Source organism: Pieris rapae, chromosome 13 (genome assembly GCF_905147795.1).
Source record: "Pieris rapae chromosome 13, ilPieRapa1.1, whole genome shotgun sequence".
NCBI classification, from domain to species: Eukaryota; Metazoa; Arthropoda; class Insecta; order Lepidoptera; family Pieridae; genus Pieris; species Pieris rapae.
The window spans coordinates 6,430,424-6,452,269 of NC_059521.1; the positions used below are offsets into that span (position 1 = coordinate 6,430,424).

Here is a 21,846-nt window from a genome sequence, read left to right on the forward strand (position 1 = left end):
ATTATAGAAGCCGTTTTTTGCATATGGTGAAATACTTTTAATTTCTATAAGTCTTACAGTGACTAGTAAGTAATGAGAGTACTAAGAGTGCTAATGGTAAGATCCAAGTCAAGACTTAACGCTTATATTTAACCTATGTCAAACTAAGAGAGATGTTGGCATTTTGGCCCTAACTAATGAGAGAATTTTACTTCCTCAGTATGAAACTACTTATTATGTAATCTTATGTAATGATACATAAGAAAACTCGTGGTTTATCAATATCATTCAAGACCTATCTCGGCTCTTTCTCTTAATATATAAAGGAAATTAACGAGAGTCACGTACTAATAATTACGACTTCGCCTAATATTACTGTTGATTTATCATTGAAGGATAATGTAGAATTATGTTTGGAGTTAGCTTGTTTATGTGTGGTTTCGTTTGTTTGGTAAGTTTAGCTTTAGGGAATATATTTAACTTGGCTGTGGTCTACGTGGAATTATAATGTTCACGGAATGTTATTTGTTTAAACAGCCTCCTGCCCGTTTGCCCCCTGTTTTATAAAAAAGTTTACAGTCCTAAGTGACTTACATTGATTTGGGTTGAACGATTTAAGTGATTAGAGATTTGTAATATTTTTTAATAACACCTAACCTAACTAACTACAAGAATCTTAAGATAATATATATTTATTTCATAAATGCTAATCGAATGAATATTGCACTAATTATACTGAACTAAATACATATTATAAAATAACATTTATTATAATGAAATTTAATACGAATAGAAATAAGTTAAGAGTAATAAATGGTGCCAACATATCACCTAAAGATTCTTGTGTGCATAAATTACTAAAATACTGTTACTAACAAGTTTTAAAAAAATATATCACATTAAACTAATTCATAACATTTCAGGTGAAATCACAAAATCAATTCCAGCAATTTCAATCATATCCTTATGGAACAAGCTATGCTAGTATCTATGGTAAACAGCCCATTATAGTTACACCCGCAAGCTCTTATAACCAAGTTTACAATACTGTGCAAAATCCCTCTATATACCCTGAAACACCCACAGCATCTAACTATTTACAGGGAACCTATTTAAACAAAATACTTTCAAATCCCGCCATCCAGGCTTTCATAGATCCAGGAACGAAGATTTATAATCAAAATGGCATAGAAATATCAGATCAAGTTCGACCAAGAACTTCTAATGTTGTCAATAACTATTTTATAGTTCCAACGGATTACTTAAAAACGAATGAAAGTCAATCGTATTTGAAAAATACACGGCATAAAAATGTAAATAATTATTATAATTCATGTCCAAAGAGATATTTAAGGAGCGAACAGGTCAAATCTACAGGGGAATTTAAAAGTGATGACCTACCAAAATCAAGATATACGAAAAAGCAATGTAATGACAATGTGGTGGTTAAAAATCAAAAGCCGTTAGATGATTCTGAGGTAATATTTGGTGACCTGAGTGTTAGAAACAATAAACAACATGATAGCGTTAAAAGAGGAGATAAAATGTCTACTCGGCAACGTTCTGAAAAATCAACAAAGGCAAACAATAATATAAAGTATGATGACGAAAGACTGGTAACGAAAAATCGTAAAGACAGACGATTGAATGATGGGCCAAAAGCCCAAAATGAGAGGTATTTAAATGAATGTGATGAATCGTTTTATATAAGTGAAGAATGTTGTGAATTGGATAAGAGAAATCCTCGCAATCCAGCTACCAAACCAGTTACCAAGAAAAGGAATACGAAATCTCCAAAATATCAGAATGATTTCATGAAGAACTGGATGAACTATGTAAAAATGTTTATGCCTGATCAAAATAATGATTCTTTAGACTTTTCGCAGATTAATTTTCCATATAATTTTGATCAATTGTCTAATTTTAACAATATTAAACCACAAGTTAAGAAATCAAACAAAAGAAATAAAAAACGAAAAGAAAAAGAGCAACAAGTATTAGAGATTTTTAATAAAAGTGGCCAAACTATGCAAGATAACAATAAAATAATAGAACTGTCTCCAAAGTTCATCGAAGTAGAAGATAAAAAAGAACCCGTTAAAATAAATACAATGAGTAACTCAATTATAGAGTCATCAACGGAAACATCTGAAAAGGTGGTAAATAATCAGAAACCATTATTAATAAAATCTGAAATCAGTGAAGAAGTACCCAATATGTATCTAAATGAGATAATAGATTATTACCCGGACTTTAAAAATGATGCAATATATACCACAGATGAAGATGACTTGTATTTCTTTCATAACAGGCACTACTATAACACCGAAGAGGCTCTCAATCGTGAAAGACGAAAATTCGACAGAAGTGAAGAAAACTCCAATCAGTCTGGAAGGAAAAGCGGCAACGATATTCCCTCGTATAAAAAAAGCAATACAGAAGATAAAATGGAAGATCAATTCCGGACTCCTCCGGGTTTAAGTGATCCAGGCTTTCAAACAAGAAAAATAAGTGTGAAAGATAAGGCTGATTTTTATACATATCACATTGGTGACAAAGATTCAACAGATTTTATACCAGTGGAAAAAGACGACAATAGCATCGAAACAGTCTATGCCCGTTCCAAAGTTGTTAAATACGGTAAACCTAGAGAGGTTGAAAAACATAAAAAAGATCCTGATCAGGAAAGCAGGAAAGAAAGACATCGAAATGTTTATTCTAAGGACGGCAAAACAACTGTTGTTTATTCTAAAGCATGGATTCCTGACGAGAGTGGATAGTAAATGAAGATCTTCGTATGTTATCATTGATATGGTTTTTTACAGAAATTTTTATATCGATACAATTTTTTTCCATACCAGCTTATGTCTTATATTATGTATTTTCAAAATAAATAAGCTGTATATAATATACTTTTAGTAATATAAGACCTTTTTCTCTATGTTAATTTTAAGAGTTATAATTTATTAAAATATTATATTATGTATATTGCTTCTTGATTTATTTTTCACGAAAATTTCCGTATATAGGTTAGGTCATATGCTAATAACAACGTAACTTCTATTTTTCAAGTCAAAAACTTAAATCAAAACTCAATACGTATAATATGAATAATTTATGTCAGAGACAATACAAATCATCAAAGATACAAATCTTAATACGATTATACTGCTATCGTCGTGTCTTAGACCATCAAAACGGGAAAGAAAGGATTCCTACACCCTACACATTACGACTTCTTCTGTGCGCTATTCTAGGTCTAACAGACATATCAATAGTTTCTTTACCATGTTATTATAACAAAATATCATTAGGGAACCGTTCGAGCAAGCTTTTTTGCTTTGAAATTTAACTACACAATCCGGATTTGGAGACACGTCCACGGCGTAAATAACAATTTGACACTACTAAGTTAATACTTCTCTACTTTAATAAAAAACTAATACTTAACTATTATTTGTTACTGGAATAAAAAGTTACGGTATAATATATACCTACAGCGAATAAACATTCCCAACAAGTGTTTACTTACTCCAGTATTCAATTCAGTCTACGCAAATAAATGTAGATTAAATTCTCGCTAACGTATCTTTGTGAAGGCTTTCAACGTATTTCAGAGGCGTGAATGTGTAATAAACTTAGTAAATGTTTATTTCTGAAGCGTATTTTTAAACATACATAATAGCGTTGCCTATTGCCTAATACCTTATGTAACCTGATGTTAGTTAATATGTATTGTTAAGGTAGCAAAGTGTAAATAAAATAAAATAACGACTTTTGCTATGATGTCTCGTTTTATTGTTAATTTCCTCAAAAGTGTTTTCGGGGATAAATAACCGATTTCAATTTAAAACTTTATTTTATAATCAATTTAAAATAACGTTTAAAATTCTATCGTTCGTTGTCTGGTGACATGAAAGATAGTCAAACACCATTTTAAAATAATAACATTTCAGATAATTTGAGGATGTAATGTTCTAACACAATGAAATGTATTATTAATATGTAGGTTAAAAAAGTTGTAAATACTGTACATTTGAGTGTTATGAACCAATAAACACATTTCGTTAAATATACAATAGATTAAAAAAAAAAACAAGTTTGAGGTATGTGTAAAATATTTTAATGTACAAATAGTTAAGTCACTATTATAAAATAAATAATTAACCCTAATATTTATACAAGTATAATAATATCATTGGACTTTTGCTGTACTGTTGGTAAAACATTAATTGTTATCGTAGAAACAGACGGCTTAGAAGATTTATTGATGGCAGTGCTTGTAGAACTATCTTTTCTTATTTTTATTGGAGTCTCTGGTAAATACCTCGGCGATTCAATACATGGATGTGTCACTTCAAAAGTTGGTATTTCACATGATATTGGCAATTTATATACATTGGAGCCTGGCGATAATGGTTTCTTTAAAGTTTTAGAAATATCTTTATTGAAACTTGATAGAATATTAGAAACAATAGCTGAAGTTATATTGTTTAAGGAATCACTTAATAATGAGTTATATTTATTAACAGGAGTGTTTTCTAAAATATTGACATTAGAACTTGTTGATTTTATCGGATTTAATTTTGTGTCATTTTGACTAGGTAGTTGTACTTTTGATGCGTTGATAGCTGCTTTAGTTTGTTTATATGTGGTGCTAGGAATATAGTATGGTGTGGGATTTTTATAACCTTCTGGATTCTGAGCATTTGTGGGATTGAGAATAGTAATTTTAGGTTTATTGATTTCATAGAACGAGTTATTTGGAGCTTGTACTGTGTAAGTCGCAGCAGAGACTACTGGTGTATTGTGTGTTGATTTGATATTAATGGTAGTTTGTTGAGGATAAACTTGAATAGGAAATGGTTGTACGTGTATTGGAGAGCTATACATTCTTCTGTTATCTTGATTGTTATGATTTATAGGTGATGGCAGAGACACATGTTTTGGAAGCGGATAAAATTTAATAGAATTGCTTCGATCCTTTTTCCAAATAGAATTAGGTTGTATGATAATTGATTCATCTACCAATGGGTTCACTTCAGGTATTTTATGTACCAATCTACCATCTTGGTCCATAGTATCACCACCTTGACTTAATGGCAAATTATTTATTCTGTCATAACAACGTGGTACTTGATTTATTGAGCTATCAATGCTTTCCGGTACGATGGTATTTATTTTACTTTTGACAAATGGCTTGTCTTTTTGTAAATTTGGTTGTATGAAAACTCCTTCAGCGTTGGTTCGTATACAATCCCAATTTACATTGTTCTTATTTCCGTTAATAAAAATCGAAGATTTAATGTTGCTTGGATAGTAGAACGCTTTAATACGTTCTGCTGTATAGTTTCGTATGTCAGAATAGTCATTCAAAGGTTTTGATGAATCTAAATTTAACATATCGTGTATCGCTTGTTTATTACTTCCATTATTTACGTTGATTGGCTCATTCCAATCGTTAATAAGTTTAGATTTAACATCAAATGTAGGCGGTCTCTTGTACCCCTTATCACAATTTTGTGGAGGTTCTTGTGTTTCTCCTATTGATTTTGAATTTTTAGCCATGTTATAATGAAAGGGAATAAACTGGTTTGCCGTGGTCTGTATCTCTTGCCTTAAAAAGTTTGCAGGGTTCATTTCTTCCATCTTTCTTTTACTAAAACAATTTTCGTGTCTTGTTTCGGTGCACGTGTGATTAGCATTAGGAATTTCATTAAGCCTGCTGCGACATTGATCACTCAAAGAAATCTCTGTTACCCCTATAGTAGCCGAAAAAGAACTACTATCATTAGTGTTTTTAGATTCAAAAGGGTTTGTTTTGTATATTTTCTGACTTGCTATTTGCTGTGGTAACTTCGGAGAAGCCAATGTAGTATTAGACTGTTCAATAATACTTTGTATACTTTTAGTATGATTTTCAGCGTTTAAGTTTAAGCTATTCATATATTTTTTATTCGATGGAGATTTCCAAAAACGAATATCATTAAGGAGGCCATCAGGTTTATTTTCATCATCTCCTTTTACTTTTTCAAACGTGTTAGTTATGTGCGAGGTAAGTAGTCTATTTTCTACTGCACTTGCTGAAGACGTAAGCGAATGCTTTAAATGAGTTTGATCTTTAAACTCGTCAGCTTCATTGGGTGTTCTATAATTTCCGGATAAATTCCTGCCTGGGTTCTGATTTAAGTGCCTACTATCAACAGGAATTCTTTCTGCAAACTCATAATACTTTTTATTGACTCCCCTACACTCTTCTATGGGAGAAGTGTGTGGTATGTAAGCATTATCTAAACGGTATTGAGATTTTAAAGGAATCTGCATAAAAGAATTGTCGTGCAACTTTAAATGTGCATCGTATTCAGGCTTAGAAATTCTATGTTCATTTGATTTATTATTCTCCAATCTTGCATAATAATCGGAGGTATAATTATTGTTTCCATAAAATTTACCGGGATTACGTGGTATTTTGGCTATTTCCTTAGGAAGAGAAAAATCTTCTAGAACATTTGTTTTACTTTTTAGAACCTGTTTTCGATTACTCCAATTACGCTTTTCAGAATTTCCCATTTCTTTACTTGGGTATTCATCTTGAGGAGAAGAATCATTGTAATTTATTTTAGACTGAAGACAATCATTTTCTGGTGAAATTTTAGGATTTCCTTTGAATGCTATATATTCATTATATATTCCAGATTGCAGAGGAAGTTTGAAGTAAAATCTTTCTGAATTCAAAATGTTGTCATCCTTATAGAATGTGTAGGGACCGTCGAGAAATTCCTTTTTATCATGTGTTTTTTCAGAGTAAATATCTTCCAGAAAAGGGTCGTAATATTCTTCCTTATATCTTCGTATTGGGATATTATAGGAATCAGTAGGTGGAGCATTTGATTTAACATTAAATGGTATCGTCTGTTCGTTTGATATTGTTGCAATATTCTGAAATATCGGAATAATTTTTCATTACAATTTTTTTTAAATAATTCGATGCAAGTAATTTAATATATTTCAATTTAAGACATGTTGTCTAAAAAACAAATATTTATATATCGTTATCACTTCAGTATATTAATAATTTATGCTATCAAAACTTCAGCATCGTAGTATGAAGGCATCTTAACGTAGTCAAAATAGAAAAAAATACGTAAACATACTTACTTCATTTATGTAAATTAAAATTAAAAATAAGAATAACACAAACGCTCCCATCATTAAAGTATTGGGCAAATGACGAGCGATATATTTATAATATTTTATATTGTAATATCGAAATAAAAATCAAGTTAGTAGGTAATCGATTTGTAAGTTATTTTGTAACATTCATTGTATTCTGACTGACCCGATTTGCTTATGTAATTTCTTTTTAATTTTGTTTTTCAAATCTCGAAAATTATGAAGCATTTAATAAAATACGGCAACGAAATATAATAAATTGTGTCAAAGGGGTATTTGAGGAACAAGGTATTTTAGATTTAATTCATTGTACAATGCATAATGTTAATGTTAACCAAAAAACATCTTTTAAATATTTGACGTAAACCATGGTCACTTTTAGAAAAACACATTACATTATTGTTAATTTTCGTAAATAGTAATGACGGGTTTTTAATTAATTGACAGCACACATAGACAACACACAATCATTGACCATCACAGCAATTAGCAACGGTCCTGTTATTATAATATATTCGCCATATAGGCGCAAACCATAGTATACCATAGACCTAAACTATATTCAATATTCATTATTTCTTAAAAAGAAACCGGAAATGTTAAGAGCTCCAATTCGCTTATCCATTTCCGGTTTTCATATAAAGATTTAACTAATATAAATAGGCTGCTCCTATAGAAGAACAAAGCGAACAAAGCATTTGTATACTCTTGTGATCTGTATGGTAATTTCAAATTAAATATTATTGTACTGTTATTTTTTATTAACATTTTTATTTAACTATTTAAATTCTTATGTAATATAAAATGCCTATGTATTCTTTGAAACATGAAAATGATTACCATAGTATATTGTTATCGATATTTACATAATAAGTAGATATTTTATAATCAAAACATCGCGGACGTGCCTTTATTAATGTTATTCTTTAATATTTCCTAGATATTACAATCGATGGCGTTGTGCAAAATAATAATATAAATTAAAAAACAATACTACATTAATTCATTGTATAAATAAGATTTTCACAGTCAGTCTATAAATTCTTCTTAAGGTCCTTAATACAAAGTTACGAACGTTACAATATGAAGAACGCAATTTTGTTCATAACCTTTCAAGCCATAATTATTAAGGTATTTATTTACTAAAATCATAAACTAACTTTCCAATAAGTGGAAAAATTACTTATAATGAAATTACCCTAACTGTCGTGTTAATCTAGACAAATATACATAATAAATGACATAATAAACCTAATTGATATGATATGATATGATAAGTTTGACAAAATCGAAATGTAACCTATCCTTTTTAGTTGCCCACCAGCTTTTTGTTTGACTGCTAGAAAGGGTTAAATCTTTACGACATGCGGGCATTTAATAAAAGGAAATACCGTTGAGTCAATTGATGACCTTCCGGGATGGAAACACTCCCGAAACCCAAAAGTACCCCGCATGTCTGTTTGCCTTATCCCACATAAAAAACTAACCTAAAATATGTTAAATATATATTTTATAATCAGTGCTTCTAGCTGTTTACACTCACTCAGATATTAAAATATTTTACACAAAGCTATATATATCAGACATATGTCAACAACTCATAAATGTATTTTTTTTCACAGACCGCATACTCTCAATGTTGCAATCGAGTTATCTCCAACTGCGCTCCAAACGTTGTCGAAACGATTCTGCCAAATCAATACTTTGGCCCTCAATTGGCACCAGCTCCCATACTACCCGCTTTAGGACCTGCTCCCGTTTTGGCACCACCTCTAGTGCCAGGTGTGATCTCTGAAGTTGGATATCCAACTGTTATTCAAGACAGCAGTGTTGCCAACAGCTTGGCAAACGCCCTACAACTACTTGTTGTTAGCAATTTGTTGAGTAGCACTTTGCCAGGCCCATGTGAATTGCCATTATCCGGATATCCGGTGGAAAGTATTCCAATTCCATCGTTGCCAGCCTATAATTATGTTTACTAGTTTAATAAACTTAAACGCATACACTTTATTTTTATTTAACCGCTGTTTTATGCTATAAAATTATCATATCTTAAAATAGTTAAGAATAATATAACTAATAATATAATATATATATGAACAACAAATTTTCTAAATAGTAACGATGACCTGAAAGAAGAACCTAACTGAAAAATGGATTATAAACCTCGATTAGCTAATTAATGTTTTGCTCTTGTCACGTCCCTATAAATAAACGAAACATTAACTAATTAACAAATATATTGTTAAATATGATTAGGAAGGTACTTTAGTATTTTTTTTATTTAAAATTACTCTAATGAATTCAAATCTATTCTGTACATATATAATTTTACGATTCACTGAGAAATCTTACAATACAATGCTGAAAATGAAACTACAAATATATCGTAAAAAGCTCAACAAGGTTCGATTATACTAACAACATTATAGCCCTGTATTATATTGGCAATTTCATCGGAACCAATCTCGATCGTGACAGGAATTTTTAAACTATTGCAAAAGCATTTCTTAAAATGTCCAGGTTTATAACAGTAAAACTATCCATAGTAATTATGCTTCTTATAACTAGCATAAAGTACTTCTTAAGTACTTTTTATTAGAGACAATGTCCCGCGGTTTCACTCGCATAGATACCATTGTCGGACGATAGATATATTTTTGCTATCCTAAAAGTTTTATTTGCTAAGTTTTCTTAATTATTAATTACTACCTCTCAGATTATTAGATATACACTTACATTTATAATCTAATCATATACAAATTTTACTTTACAACGAATATAAATCTAATACATTTTTAAATTAGTAACATTATTTACGTAGAATTTCCGATATTTGAAAAATACTCTTAAGTATTCTTGATTTCAATTTAGTAGCGAAATTATTGAAAATTGATAAAAATTCAAAAGGCAATACTTTCTTCTATATAATTATATATCTCTAATTAGAGAAGATATTTTTTTTGACGTTTGACGTTTTATGGCAGAAAAATAATTTTATGTTTTGCAGTTCCGAGTCGGGATAGGCTTACATACCGACTGACATACACAACAAAATAAAAACATTCTTTGGTATTTTAATTGTTAATTCAAATTTGCACGGTTAACAAATACTTAACCTGATTTCATTTACTCACGCAATTCAGCATTTATGTCACGGATACGCTTAATATATAAAATATAGTAAATGTATTTTGTATGCTGTGTCATAAAATAATAAAAAAAATTTTTTTGTCTAAAATATAAAAAGTGGTCCATCCTTAACATTAAGGGGGATCAAAAATTGATGTTGTCCGATTCGAAGATGTAACCGATATTCACAAAAGATTTCTTTTTTTTAATGATAAAGTATAATGTTTTGTTTGCACCAACCTTCATATGATAAACAAGTCAACAAAGAAAACAAGATAAAGTAACAAATAACACACAAATCTGCATATTAATATTAATATAAATATTATAATAGAAAATGAAAACTAAACGCATTGAAAAGAAATGGGAATTTCAACGTTATATACATACTTTTTACTCGCTATTTCTGAGTATTTAAATTATTTTATATTTCTATGTATATATTTTAAATAAGAATAACTTTTCCTAACCTACGCACTGAAAAAGCAATTTGGGCAGTTAAAATATTGAACCGTCGTGTAGAATTTGAATAGTAGCACTTATTTATATAATTTATCCAAAACAATAAATATTGTATAACTATACAAACTAGCATTATTACTAAATTTATTAAATCACTAACAAATTTAATTCATATTTCAAAAATTAAAAATCATCTTATATTCGTCTTGCCAAACCTGTCGCAAATTTTCTTAATATATATATTTCTTGCGTGCGTGTGTATGTGAATGAACTCCTCCTAAACGACTGGACCGATTTAGACGAAATTTTTTGTGTGTGTTCAAGGGGATCTGGGAATGGTTTAGATTCACAATTTTGTCCGCTGGACAATGTTTTTTTAATTAATTTTCAATTTATTAGTTGTTGTTGATTTTGGAATGTTTTACATTGGATCCGACAGACGGCGCTACCATCGCAGTGTCAAATTTTAAATAATATTCGAATTTTAATTTTAGTCTGTCCCGAAATTTAAAAAAGTTTTGTTATCATTGTGTTATATCGTGTGTGACCATGTGCTGGATCGTTAGATATTGTCATAACATTTGAATAATAATTTTCATCAAAATGGCTTATTAAAAATTGAAATTTTGAAATTAAAGACGTGTAGACAGGACAACGTCTGTCGGATCCGCTAGTAAATTATATAGATGTAGGATGCAGAATTGAATACATTTTCAGTGTTCATACAAAAGCCATATTTAAATATCATCATATACGAATGCCCTGTGGTCGAAATATACTCCATTTTCATACAACGCTTTTATGCGTTCAGGGTGATGTTACGGTTGCCTCGATTCTGCAGTGCATCGGGAATGTAACATAGTTATGGAACCTTGTTTTCGAAAATAAACAAGTTTGTATTTTATATATTTTTTATAGTAAAGTGTAGTGTGTAAAATAAATAAAGTAATGTTTAAATAAGTTTATTCACATTAACAATTTTAAAATTGTTTTTTCTCTCAAACAACGCATGATAAAATGTCTACCATAACAATCAGATACTGATAAAAATATGTTATAGAAAGGATATTCATGTGTATAAATGACATGCCAACTTAATATAAATAAAATAATCCAAATGCATGTAACTACCTCACAGTTGCTACTTCCTCTCGAGTAACCCGCAATATCGCTGCACACAACTAAAGAGTTCCTGTATCAAAGAAGTCGCATGAGCCTGTCAAGCATTCGCAAGTATGACAATTTTCCAGCTTATTTTTTTTTAATTTAGCCTTCTAGCCCGGAGGTGTCTAATGTGTAATTTTAGTCCCTTTAAAAATAATTATGTTACGAATTGTTGAACGTAATCTATTAAATAATTTCACAATACAATTCTAAAAGTTAAGGCTTTTTAGGGACTTATCAAAAAGGTTAGTCGACATCACAGGGGAACGAAGAGCTGGCAGCTACCTCGCACAAAGAATTAGTCTAGCTATTCAAAAGGGGGAACGCTGCCAGTTTCTTCAGAACCTTGCCTAAAGGGACTCCTTTTAATTATATTTTTTAATTATTAAATTTTAAGGTTATTTATTAGGTATATTATTATGTATTATGTTATTTGTTTTGAATATTTCTAAAATAACTTAAAATGTGAGAAAAAATTGTTTATATATATTCAGATTAATTAATTAAGCCCTAATTATCGCCTTCGATCTATGAAGTATCATCTTAGAGATAAAACACGTGGGATAATATTACTGCAAATATTACATAATATTAACGTGTCTGATAAATGATCTTAGATTAAATAAAGTTTCTGTATAATTATGCATTTGTTCTTAATAATAGTGAGAGAAGCATGGCTCTATGCTTATTGAAAGTTATTGTTTTTGAAATATTTATAAGTCAAGTGAGTGGTGATTCTATTGTTAAGAAAAGAGGTGGAAATATCCCGGAGCAAACAATATTTTTCTACTGGTCTTTTTATAAAGCTCTTTGTTATACATTACTTTAATTTCATTCTCTCTCTTTTGCTTTACACACCGACTTTGTATTGCTTTAATCTGATATACGTGTTTCTTTGTATACAGTTGAAAGTCTTTTCTAACAATATGTGCTATTTATACGCAACGATTTTGTGAATTAACAAAACAGTTGTTATATTTTAGTAAAATATTTTTTTTTACAGGTCCTATCCTCTTATCAATATCAATATCCAGGCGTACCATATTACCCACAATCATATCCAGCTTATCCCAAACAACAAGCACCTGTTCAACCTCAATCGTATACTAATTACCGACCGTCTGCAAGATATATTTATCCTAGACAAGACCTTCAGCCAGCCACCTATCAAAACCCAACTCATCAAAATTTTGCGTTTATAACTCAATCACCTAAACCGAACATAGTTCATCCAGAAGCAAAGCCATGTCCAAAGTCTCAACCAATTCCAGATATTCCTCGGGTTATAGAAGAAAAACGTAAACCTGGTCTAGACCCGAATGTTTTAAATAACTTAGCGATTGCTCTACAACTTTTGATTGTCAACAACATTATCAGTAATCCACCAGAAAATACAGACGCTTTCAAATCACCCGATAAACACGAGGGGTATAAATCTGAAATATATAAAATTCAGGAGCAAATAAATAAGCTTTCCGATACTAATTGCAACAGGGAGTATCCAGATAAAACGCCGTTTCAATCTTTATTTGAAGCAAATGCATTAGAGTTGCAGCGCGCTTTGCCAAATGCAAAATTTTTGGGTGAAGCGGGAATGATGGATAATTATTCATTTCCTAAATCGCTTCCACCGAGGACAGGTGGTTTAATGTCTCCATATGAAGCTATTAACTGTAATTCGTTTGACACCTCACCCTTTGCGAAAACAGATTTTCAAAGCCCTTATTCTGCAATGATGGCGTATGATAATAACAAAGATCTATTTTCTATGGCCGACTTGTTCTAAATATGTCAACATCACAATACCTAAAATCTAGGTACTAGGGTTTTCTCGTCATTAAGTATTTTGTTAATTTATTTTGTTAATTTTTGAAAATATAAATCTAGTTTTTAATTTCTGTTTTATTACACGCCTACATGGACGGCTTGAACATTAACTCTATTAGTTGTGGAACTATTGACTATCGTTATTTAAAGTGTGATATTATAATACTATTTGAAGATAGCGAATGTTAGGTAAATGTTTTTATTAGAATAACTGTCTTAATCCTGTTGATATTAACCATTAACAAAATTACGTGCTCAAATTTTACGAAATTATTCGTATCTATTGTTGCTCAATAATTTAATTGCATATATAAGTTGAATATATATGTCAGTGTTACAGTTATTGAAAATAATTCTTGAAATGGGGTCAAAATTATTGTTTGCCATTTGCGTTGCCCTTTTTTGTAAGGTATGTTATTCTCATTGATCTTAACGATTAGAAATAGCGGGAACTAATTGCAGTATATTAATATTATTAATTTCTTTGAAGAGCACTATAGAGGCATTTGATTCATATTAAATTATTTTACAGGCACAATCTCAACCATGTGGGTGTCCAACAATGGGCCCTCAAATTTTGTCACCCCCACTAATGGCTACTCAACAAGTAGTAGCTCCTCCAGTAGTTGCTACTACCATTGTAGATAACTCCGTATCAAACGCCCTGGCTAATGCTTTACAACTTTTAATTGTCAGTGATTTAATTGAAACCAAATTAGGACCAGTCTTGGCTAATGGTAATGCATTAAACGCATTACGACCAATACTTGAGACTATTCCTACGCCTTGTGGATCAGCTTTGGAAGTAATATCTCCGATTCAAGAATTATCACCTTGCGGTACCTTAGAGTTCATACAACCTCGCGGTCCATCGATAGTCGAAACTATACAGCCTAATATGTGTGGAGGTTATACTGAAACATTTGCACCATTCTACGGCCCATCCGGACCAATTGTCGAAACGTTACAGCCTACCTGTGGCGGTATCACAGAAACATTCTCACCGTACAGAAGTGGACCAATAGTTGAAAAGATTCAGCCCAATATTTTCGGAGGTGTTACTGAAACGATTTCTTCGCGGTACGGACCTCAAATTGTTGAACAATTCATACCAAATCCATATGGTTACACTGAAACAATTGGTGCTAACTTCTGCGGCGTAAACGAATTGAATCCATTCTACAATGGCATGACCGAAATCGTTACTTCTCCATGCGGTTTTCCTTCACCAGTGATCACTCCCAGTTATTACGAAAGAGTATCTGAAATAGTACCACCTACAGCTCAGTTTCTACCAAATTATTACGGCGGTGTTACAGAAGTTATGACACCCCCAATGGCTGCAGAAGTCTTATTTCCGTCATCGATACCAGCACAGCTGTCGTGTAACTTCGGATACAATTTACCTTCAAATACCCCTTGTGTCAACGTTAATGTAGAAACAATGCCTTTTGACCCGTGTGGTTGTAATTCATGCTCAAAGGGTTATTATTACTAAGCACTTGTAAATATAAAAATAAATAATTATTGTTACCATAATTTACATTGTTTTATTTTTTATCATAGTGTCGTAGTAGGTAGGAAATTCACATCAAATTAAATAGCGCACAGTTATTAAAAAATTTATTATAATAATTTAGCTCTCAACAATAAATACTTAAACTAATTAGATTCGCGCTTAATTACTAAACATACCCAGCATATTAAGTAAACTATGTTTTGGGCATGTGTTGACAGGGGCTGAGTTAAATATTGGAGGTCTATCAAAATTAGTACCTATATTGGGAACCTGATTCTGAAAGAGGGGGTTTGGGCAACCACATGAAAATGATGGTGATGATATGACGTCATTTATAAGCGGGGATGCTAATTGTAATGCCAAATCAGAACCAGCCTTACGACTTTGTATTAAATTACAGACGATCATCACCTGTAAAGCATTTGCTAGGTTTTTACAAACTGATGGTGAACAGTCAGTCACAATAGTTGTAGACGGCGCAGAAAATATTTTTGGCGGCAACGGTGTCAATTGTTTATAGTCTATGGCTGAGTATGGCATTTTCATTGGGGGAGATATGAAGTTCCGGGGCACCTCTATGATTGACTCCGGTATTCGATTCATCAATAAGTTTTGGGGCTGGCGGCATTGAGTTTTTGCAAGCTAAAAAAAAGTAAATCGTATAAGTTTAAATAAGGTTACATTCGTCTTAGAAAATCAATCTATTTAAATTCACAGTTTTTATTTAAAAAAAAAACTAAATTATTGAATGATTTTGTAAAACACTTAATCTAGACAGTACCTGTTTTTAAAAATTAATTTTAAAACCTTTACGAGTAGATTGTAATTTAAATCTCTATATATATATGCATTTCATATTCAACTGTCTATTATTTATCATATATTTTATACAGACTACAGCAGAGCATAGGAACGAGCTCTCAAAATACTAAAATATATTATACTAGATGTTTAACAAAAAAGCATAAAAATATTACCTTTAAGCTAATAGCTACGATACTCAATGCTACAATAGCTTTCATTTTGAAATAACTACAGAAGAAGTTCTATACCTTATATATATATAACAGTCTTCTTGAAAAATACACCTGTTATAAAATAATTTAAGCAAACATTTATATTTATTGATTTGTTATCTGTCAATCGTGATATATCTGATTTATTTCATGTATTGTTAGAATACTTTATCAGATTTCAAGAAGTTGGCTAATATAGATTTACTGTTATAATAGTTTTATTTTTACGCATAAATTTAATATTAAAGCCATTTCAATGATGTGAAATAAACATTTACTTGAGCCTTTTTTTCTTTTTTTTGAATTTGGTAAAATAAAACTCAGTAAGACTCATTAAAATATCTCTTGAAATAAAAAATACGCTTAAAAACTAAATATCGATTCCACGGACATACACCCAGTTTGGGCAAGAAAAATTATTACAGTGAACCGTGTCACAAATTAATAAAAACGATATCCATGATTTCGGCTTCGAATAGCTTCCAAACCCACCGTATTCTTCAGATATGACCCTCAGTAACGTTTTCCTGTTCTCAGACCTCACCTCTGATAAAGAGGAAATCGCCCAAATTGCAGCCCATTTTCAGGCTAAAGATAAGTACTATAAAAATGGTATCGAATAACTTAAAAAATTGTACGACCGCTATAATGGTAGGGTACTTACGTATTGACGCCACCGCAGCAAAAATTCTGGTAACGATATAGAAATCCGTTGCCCGAATTTGATGATATTATTATTTATTGTTGGGTAAGGTTAGGTTAGTAAAATAAAAAAATAAAAATACGTTTATTTTAGAACATCAAGGTATCACTTATTCCACGTCATTAAATTCGATAAGTAGGCATCCCTACTTATCGGCAAAGATGACAGAGGGTGTAGGCCGAGAGCAAATCATCAAACATTATATTTATTTATACTACAATAATTCAAACAAATATAGCAAATTAATTAGAAGTAGCCTGCTCAGCACAGTCCCAGGCCCTTTTATCAACTAGATAATCGCTTACTTTATAGTAAACCTTTTTACACAGCTTTTCTTTAATACATTTCTTAAATTTAAAGAAGAGTAACCATTTTCGCAAAAATGAATTACTAACTTTAGATTCGGGGAAATTGCAGCCTGCGTTTGTTCCGAGTATTGACTTTGTGCGTATGTTCTATTCTAGTATACTTGTCAGTATATTAATATAATATTTAAATAACTATTTCCGATGCGTGAAAGTGGTTAGGGGTTATTAAATTTTTGTCGCAGTGGCGTTAATACGTAAGTACCATCGTTTGTATCGCTCTAGAAGGCATATTGAATAATCGAAATAAATTCTATTAAAAAAATAGCCCTTTAAACAATTATGTAATTGTGACTAACTTAAATATGTTGCATTATTTCAACGAATAAGTACATTAAATGCAATTAATGTTTGTAAATAGTTGATTAAAAGCAGATAAGACGCGTATTATATACGTGTAACGAAAACCTCATCGGTCCTTATTTTTTACATTACAATTAATTATTTGCGTCTTTGTTAAAAAATTCTATAAATTTCAAGTTGTATCTGTAATCTGTATGTTCTAAATATTTTCATTTTATCTACATTAAATTGAACAATCGCCAATTATGATGACTAAATCAATAGTTTTTATTGTGTTAGTCACGTTTGCAAACGTAAGAATGTTTTTCGTAATTTGTATTAACAATATAATAATTTTAAATTAAATAATTTAATTTTAAATAACATTCATATTTTTTTAATACAGATGTAGGCTAGTGATCTTCTTCTCTTAAAGTGGGTCTGATAATAAAAATGATACTGAGCCTTTTATGGCTGACTGAACGTTACTTCTAGTTTCAAGGTATTTTTCTCGTAGAGTACTTGAGAAAGCTAATTTCATAATAGATATTAATACTACATCTTTTTTTTATTTGTATATTGTCTTACGACCACATCTACAAATAATTTTGTCTATCAAATTCCACTATCTCATGACACTATAATATTTGGTAATAGCTAAAAGAAGCCAATTTAACAATAAAATAAATATAAAACTATGATATTATTTTATTTACAGTTTGTCACCCCAAGAGCACGCCGGCATTATCGACAGAGGTTTCACCAAGCGCCTCGTGCCTACATTACAACCATGTCTGGATTAAAACCATTATGTGCTGACCAAACCATACATTCAAGTCCATGTGAATCAGATAGAACTTTCACTATTAAGACCCAAGAAAATCCTGACAGACGGCTAATTTTACCCCCACCAGGCATTCATCTACCTTTCGGGTTAGGCTTTTCTTCTGCTGCTATTCCCGCCGTCGCCGAGGCTTATAACGTAATAGACAATAATATCGAAGTTTTAGAATCCTTGATACCGATTTCACCAGAATTCGCTTGTATAAAAATAGCAACTCCTTTTTGTAGCGAACAAGGATATCCCGTGAGATCAATTGTTTTATAATAAAAATTAGGAACTTCGTTCCAATAAATGTATAAAATGTATTTCATTCGAGAAATAAAAAAAAAATAAATCATAATTGTTAGGACAGTTACAGAGTAAGTTAAAACACACGATGGGCAACGACGGAACTCGGCTAGAAAACCGGAGAACAGAAATGATAAACTTTGTGTCCTCGGTTTTCGCTTCTTTTCATTTTTTAACATAACATTACAAACTGTTGTTTTTAATACTATTATAACTTAAAAAAAATCACATTAAACATTGAGATGATCGTAGATCCGACCGGCACGTTTTATACAGATTACTCTCAATAACTGCTAACAATTCATTTTTTATAGATTTATTTATTTGATAAGTTGACAGCAGCAGGCTAAACTATTTCGTTTGCCCATTGCATACAAATTCCGTTTTACTTAATTGTCTTGCATAAAATTTTACGGGTACAACAACTAGGTACATTCAATGTTTTGTTATATAATTACATTATTTCATTGTATCCTTTGTATATCGTATATATTTAATTTCAGTTTTTTTAATATTATTTGCTTTACAAAAATGTCGTCAAAATGATAAATATTGTATATGTATGTATATGGTGTGTGTAATAAGATAGAATTTTGTATAATTTTTGTGTATATAATGTAAAGTAATGATAAAGCCTGTTTAATTACAATCAATTGTTTACAATATACAATTTACATTTATTTTTATTTCTCTTTTATTACTCCTTATGGTAACTTCCTTCAGAATCATCGATCGGAACTTCTCGGATAAAGGCCTCCAGTTTTTTTAAACCTCTCATGCATGGCTTTCTATGTCAATTCGTTATCGTTACTAGTAGGGGAGCCCTATAGGTTTAATTAGATTATCATCTGATTGTTGGCGTGGTGGGGGTGGTCGTACGTAAGGATTGAAATTAAACAAAAATTATCGAGAGATAATGAGAGAAGTAGAACCTTTATTTATTATAAAATAATGCTTTAAAAAATCGTTAACCGGAAAAACCGGCTTACTTCGACGATATTGTAAAATATTTATACACAAGCTGCCCCGGCGAACTTTGTTCCGCCTTAATGGCAATAAATAAGCAGTTTGTTTTTTTTATTGGAAAAAATACATAAAAATTAAATACCTACATTAATCATTCATTATTATTTCTGTATTTTAGTACATAGGTTGTTCTTCACTTAAGTACCTTGTGATACACGACATTTTTTGTTTTATTATCAGGCGCAAAAACAAACAACGCTGATGGTCTTCCGACCCGTGAACATGCCACGTATAATTGACCATGGGAAAAACATGAATGTTCTAGATTTAAACCACAAACTTTTAAGGATTGGCCTTGTGATTTGTTGATGGTCATGGCAAATGCAAGACGTATCGGAAATTGAAGTCTTTTAAATTCATACGGCATATCGGTTGGGATCATCGGGATCCTCGGAATAAGAACTTCCTCACCTTTGAGATTGCCTATCATTATCGTAGCGTAAATTACATTGTTCTTTAATTTTCTAACCACCAAACGCATACCGTTGCAAAACTGTGCAACGGTTGGTTTATGTTTCGAAGCATGATTACTACGGAGCCAACCTTTAGGCGTAAATTGTGCGGTGGTAAGCCAGGCACGTCCAAAGAGTTTAAAAATTCAATGGGATAGTTGGTGGCTTCATCTTCATTTGTGACGCAGTCAATAGATTTGAATGAAGCATTGTTCCAATGATCTTATTTTGAATTATGTAGTTCAGGTCATCTACATCTTTATTCTTAGCCGCTAAAATTGCTCGCTCACTCAACCATTCATTATTTTTGTAGTTAGAAATAATGTTTGGAAACACATTGTTAATAAGTTCGTCTTTTGATTCCATTCATCGACAGGTACTTGACCATTACCGATAGTCAGCAATTGCTCCGAGAAATCTTCAGCAGATGTATCATTAAGCAATGTAACTCTCATGTTTGTTGTCAGCTGCAGTTTCTTCACATAGCGCCATAGGTTTGACGATTTGAGGCAAGTGTTTATTTCGTCGACAGCCGTAGATCTTGGAATTACTGGCAGTATTTGGCGGAAATCGCCAGACAGTAAAATCATTGCTCCTCCAAAACATCTTGAGTCATTGCGTAAATCTTTTAATGTTCGGTTAAGTGCTTCTAATGCACGTTTATGCGCCATTGTGCATTCGTCCCAGATGATGATTTTCGATGCCGCTAAAACTTTTGCCATTGCTGAGTGTTTTGCAATATTACACGTTGGTTCTTCAATAGTTTGAAGATTTAACGGTAATTTTAATTCTGAATGAGCCGTACGGCATCCTTCTAACAATGTGACTGCTATTTCAGAAGAAGCAACTGCAACCGCTATGTTGGATCTCGCCCGAACAGTTGCTAAAACTAATGACATGAGGAATGTCTTGCCATTTTCATCATCGTTTGCCTTCATTAAAGTATCATAAACTTGCTGGTAATTCAACAGGGTTACATTCGTTTGAACTACTAAGTCTAATTCCTGGTGATCATATTCACGTTCCCGCTCCAATACTCGATTAAATGCGTCTTTCGACAACAACAACAAATAGAAACATTAATCATTCTTTGGATGAACTGAATACATACGACCATGTCGAGTTTTATAGTTCTCTTCACTGTTTATACGAATGGGCAATGGCACTATCATTACATTTAATTATTTATTTAATAGAAATGTTTTGAATATTGATTTCTTACAAATATCAAATTATCATATATACGTCATTACATAGCTGTCATTATACGTCAATTACATAGCTATCATTTGCGTTTTATTATTCTTTTTTGTTATACCACGTTTTATAGTGACTGACGTTTCATGTCAAGTCCCACGGGAACGCTGCCGAACGGGATAAAAAGTATCCTATGTCCGTCTCCTGGCTCTAAGCTACCTCCATTCCAATTTTCACCCAAATCTGTTCTTCCGTTCTTGAGTTATAAGTGGTGTAACTAACACGACTTTCTTTTATATATATAGATTTTTCTAATGTTTCTAGTGTAAATTTTATTGATTTTAGCAAAGTAGTTTCACCACAAAATACACACTTTATGTTAATATTTTAAATTAATATAGGCATGATGCAGCCGCA

At 31.4% G+C, this 21,846-nt stretch overlaps 7 protein-coding genes across 7 annotated transcripts; 5 read left to right on the plus strand and 2 right to left on the minus strand.

The window, feature by feature from the left end:
- Nucleotides 1-313: 313 nt before the first annotated feature.
- Nucleotides 314-2,970, plus strand: LOC110993596. The gene is made up of 2 exons (XM_022259924.2): nucleotides 314-430; nucleotides 903-2,970. Exons 1-2 carry the CDS (start codon nucleotides 389-391, stop codon nucleotides 2,757-2,759), a joined length of 1,899 nt encoding a protein of 632 aa, XP_022115616.2. The 5' UTR covers nucleotides 314-388; the 3' UTR covers nucleotides 2,760-2,970.
- A 1,120-nt stretch (nucleotides 2,971-4,090) lies between these two features.
- LOC123689651 lies at nucleotides 4,091-7,188 on the minus strand. Its single transcript, XM_045630858.1, has 2 exons — nucleotides 7,138-7,188; nucleotides 4,091-6,918 (listed from the first exon to the last, which is right to left on the minus strand). Exons 1-2 carry the CDS (start codon nucleotides 7,186-7,188, stop codon nucleotides 4,156-4,158), a joined length of 2,814 nt encoding a protein of 937 aa, XP_045486814.1. The 3' UTR covers nucleotides 4,091-4,155.
- A 942-nt stretch (nucleotides 7,189-8,130) lies between these two features.
- On the plus strand, nucleotides 8,131-9,155 carry LOC110993627. Its single transcript, XM_022259962.2, has 2 exons — nucleotides 8,131-8,283; nucleotides 8,775-9,155. Exons 1-2 carry the CDS (start codon nucleotides 8,236-8,238, stop codon nucleotides 9,132-9,134), a joined length of 408 nt encoding a protein of 135 aa, XP_022115654.1. The 5' UTR covers nucleotides 8,131-8,235; the 3' UTR covers nucleotides 9,135-9,155.
- A 3,357-nt stretch (nucleotides 9,156-12,512) lies between these two features.
- LOC110993612 lies at nucleotides 12,513-13,804 on the plus strand. Its single transcript, XM_022259945.2, has 2 exons — nucleotides 12,513-12,634; nucleotides 12,914-13,804. The coding sequence occupies exons 1-2, from the start codon at nucleotides 12,584-12,586 to the stop codon at nucleotides 13,694-13,696; spliced, it is 834 nt and encodes a 277-aa protein (XP_022115637.2). The 5' UTR covers nucleotides 12,513-12,583; the 3' UTR covers nucleotides 13,697-13,804.
- A 260-nt stretch (nucleotides 13,805-14,064) lies between these two features.
- Nucleotides 14,065-15,289, plus strand: LOC110993611. The gene is made up of 2 exons (XM_022259944.2): nucleotides 14,065-14,146; nucleotides 14,270-15,289. Exons 1-2 carry the CDS (start codon nucleotides 14,099-14,101, stop codon nucleotides 15,233-15,235), a joined length of 1,014 nt encoding a protein of 337 aa, XP_022115636.2. The 5' UTR covers nucleotides 14,065-14,098; the 3' UTR covers nucleotides 15,236-15,289.
- Nucleotides 15,290-15,347: 58 nt separating this feature from the next.
- Nucleotides 15,348-16,362, minus strand: LOC110993615. Its single transcript, XM_022259948.2, has 2 exons — nucleotides 16,234-16,362; nucleotides 15,348-15,898 (listed from the first exon to the last, which is right to left on the minus strand). Exons 1-2 carry the CDS (start codon nucleotides 16,276-16,278, stop codon nucleotides 15,416-15,418), a joined length of 528 nt encoding a protein of 175 aa, XP_022115640.2. The 5' UTR covers nucleotides 16,279-16,362; the 3' UTR covers nucleotides 15,348-15,415.
- Nucleotides 16,363-17,610: 1,248 nt separating this feature from the next.
- LOC123689648 lies at nucleotides 17,611-18,762 on the plus strand. The gene is made up of 2 exons (XM_045630834.1): nucleotides 17,611-17,936; nucleotides 18,341-18,762. Exons 1-2 carry the CDS (start codon nucleotides 17,889-17,891, stop codon nucleotides 18,728-18,730), a joined length of 438 nt encoding a protein of 145 aa, XP_045486790.1. The 5' UTR covers nucleotides 17,611-17,888; the 3' UTR covers nucleotides 18,731-18,762.
- The last annotated feature ends 3,084 nt before the right edge of the window (nucleotides 18,763-21,846 follow it).

Coding starts and splice junctions, on each gene's coding strand:
- LOC110993627 (XM_022259962.2), top strand. CDS start 8,236: ATGAAGAACGCAATTTTGTTCATAACCTTTCAAGCCATAATTATTAAG. Junction 8,284..8,774: donor TTCAAGCCATAATTATTAAG/GTATTTATTTAC, acceptor TTTTTTTCACAG/ACCGCATACTCTCAATGTTG.
- LOC110993615 (XM_022259948.2), bottom strand. CDS start 16,278: ATGAAAGCTATTGTAGCATTGAGTATCGTAGCTATTAGCTTAAAG. Junction 15,899..16,233: donor TCGTAGCTATTAGCTTAAAG/GTAATATTTTTA, acceptor ACTTTTTTTTAG/CTTGCAAAAACTCAATGCCG.
- LOC110993611 (XM_022259944.2), top strand. CDS start 14,099: ATGGGGTCAAAATTATTGTTTGCCATTTGCGTTGCCCTTTTTTGTAAG. Junction 14,147..14,269: donor GCGTTGCCCTTTTTTGTAAG/GTATGTTATTCT, acceptor ATTATTTTACAG/GCACAATCTCAACCATGTGG.
- LOC110993596 (XM_022259924.2), top strand. CDS start 389: ATGTTTGGAGTTAGCTTGTTTATGTGTGGTTTCGTTTGTTTG. Junction 431..902: donor TGTGTGGTTTCGTTTGTTTG/GTAAGTTTAGCT, acceptor ATAACATTTCAG/GTGAAATCACAAAATCAATT.
- LOC123689648 (XM_045630834.1), top strand. CDS start 17,889: ATGATGACTAAATCAATAGTTTTTATTGTGTTAGTCACGTTTGCAAAC. Junction 17,937..18,340: donor TGTTAGTCACGTTTGCAAAC/GTAAGAATGTTT, acceptor TTTTATTTACAG/TTTGTCACCCCAAGAGCACG.
- LOC110993612 (XM_022259945.2), top strand. CDS start 12,584: ATGGCTCTATGCTTATTGAAAGTTATTGTTTTTGAAATATTTATAAGT. Junction 12,635..12,913: donor TTGAAATATTTATAAGTCAA/GTGAGTGGTGAT, acceptor TTTTTTTTACAG/GTCCTATCCTCTTATCAATA.
- LOC123689651 (XM_045630858.1), bottom strand. CDS start 7,188: ATGGGAGCGTTTGTGTTATTCTTATTTTTAATTTTAATTTACATAAAT. Junction 6,919..7,137: donor TTTTAATTTACATAAATGAA/GTAAGTATGTTT, acceptor CCGATATTTCAG/AATATTGCAACAATATCAAA.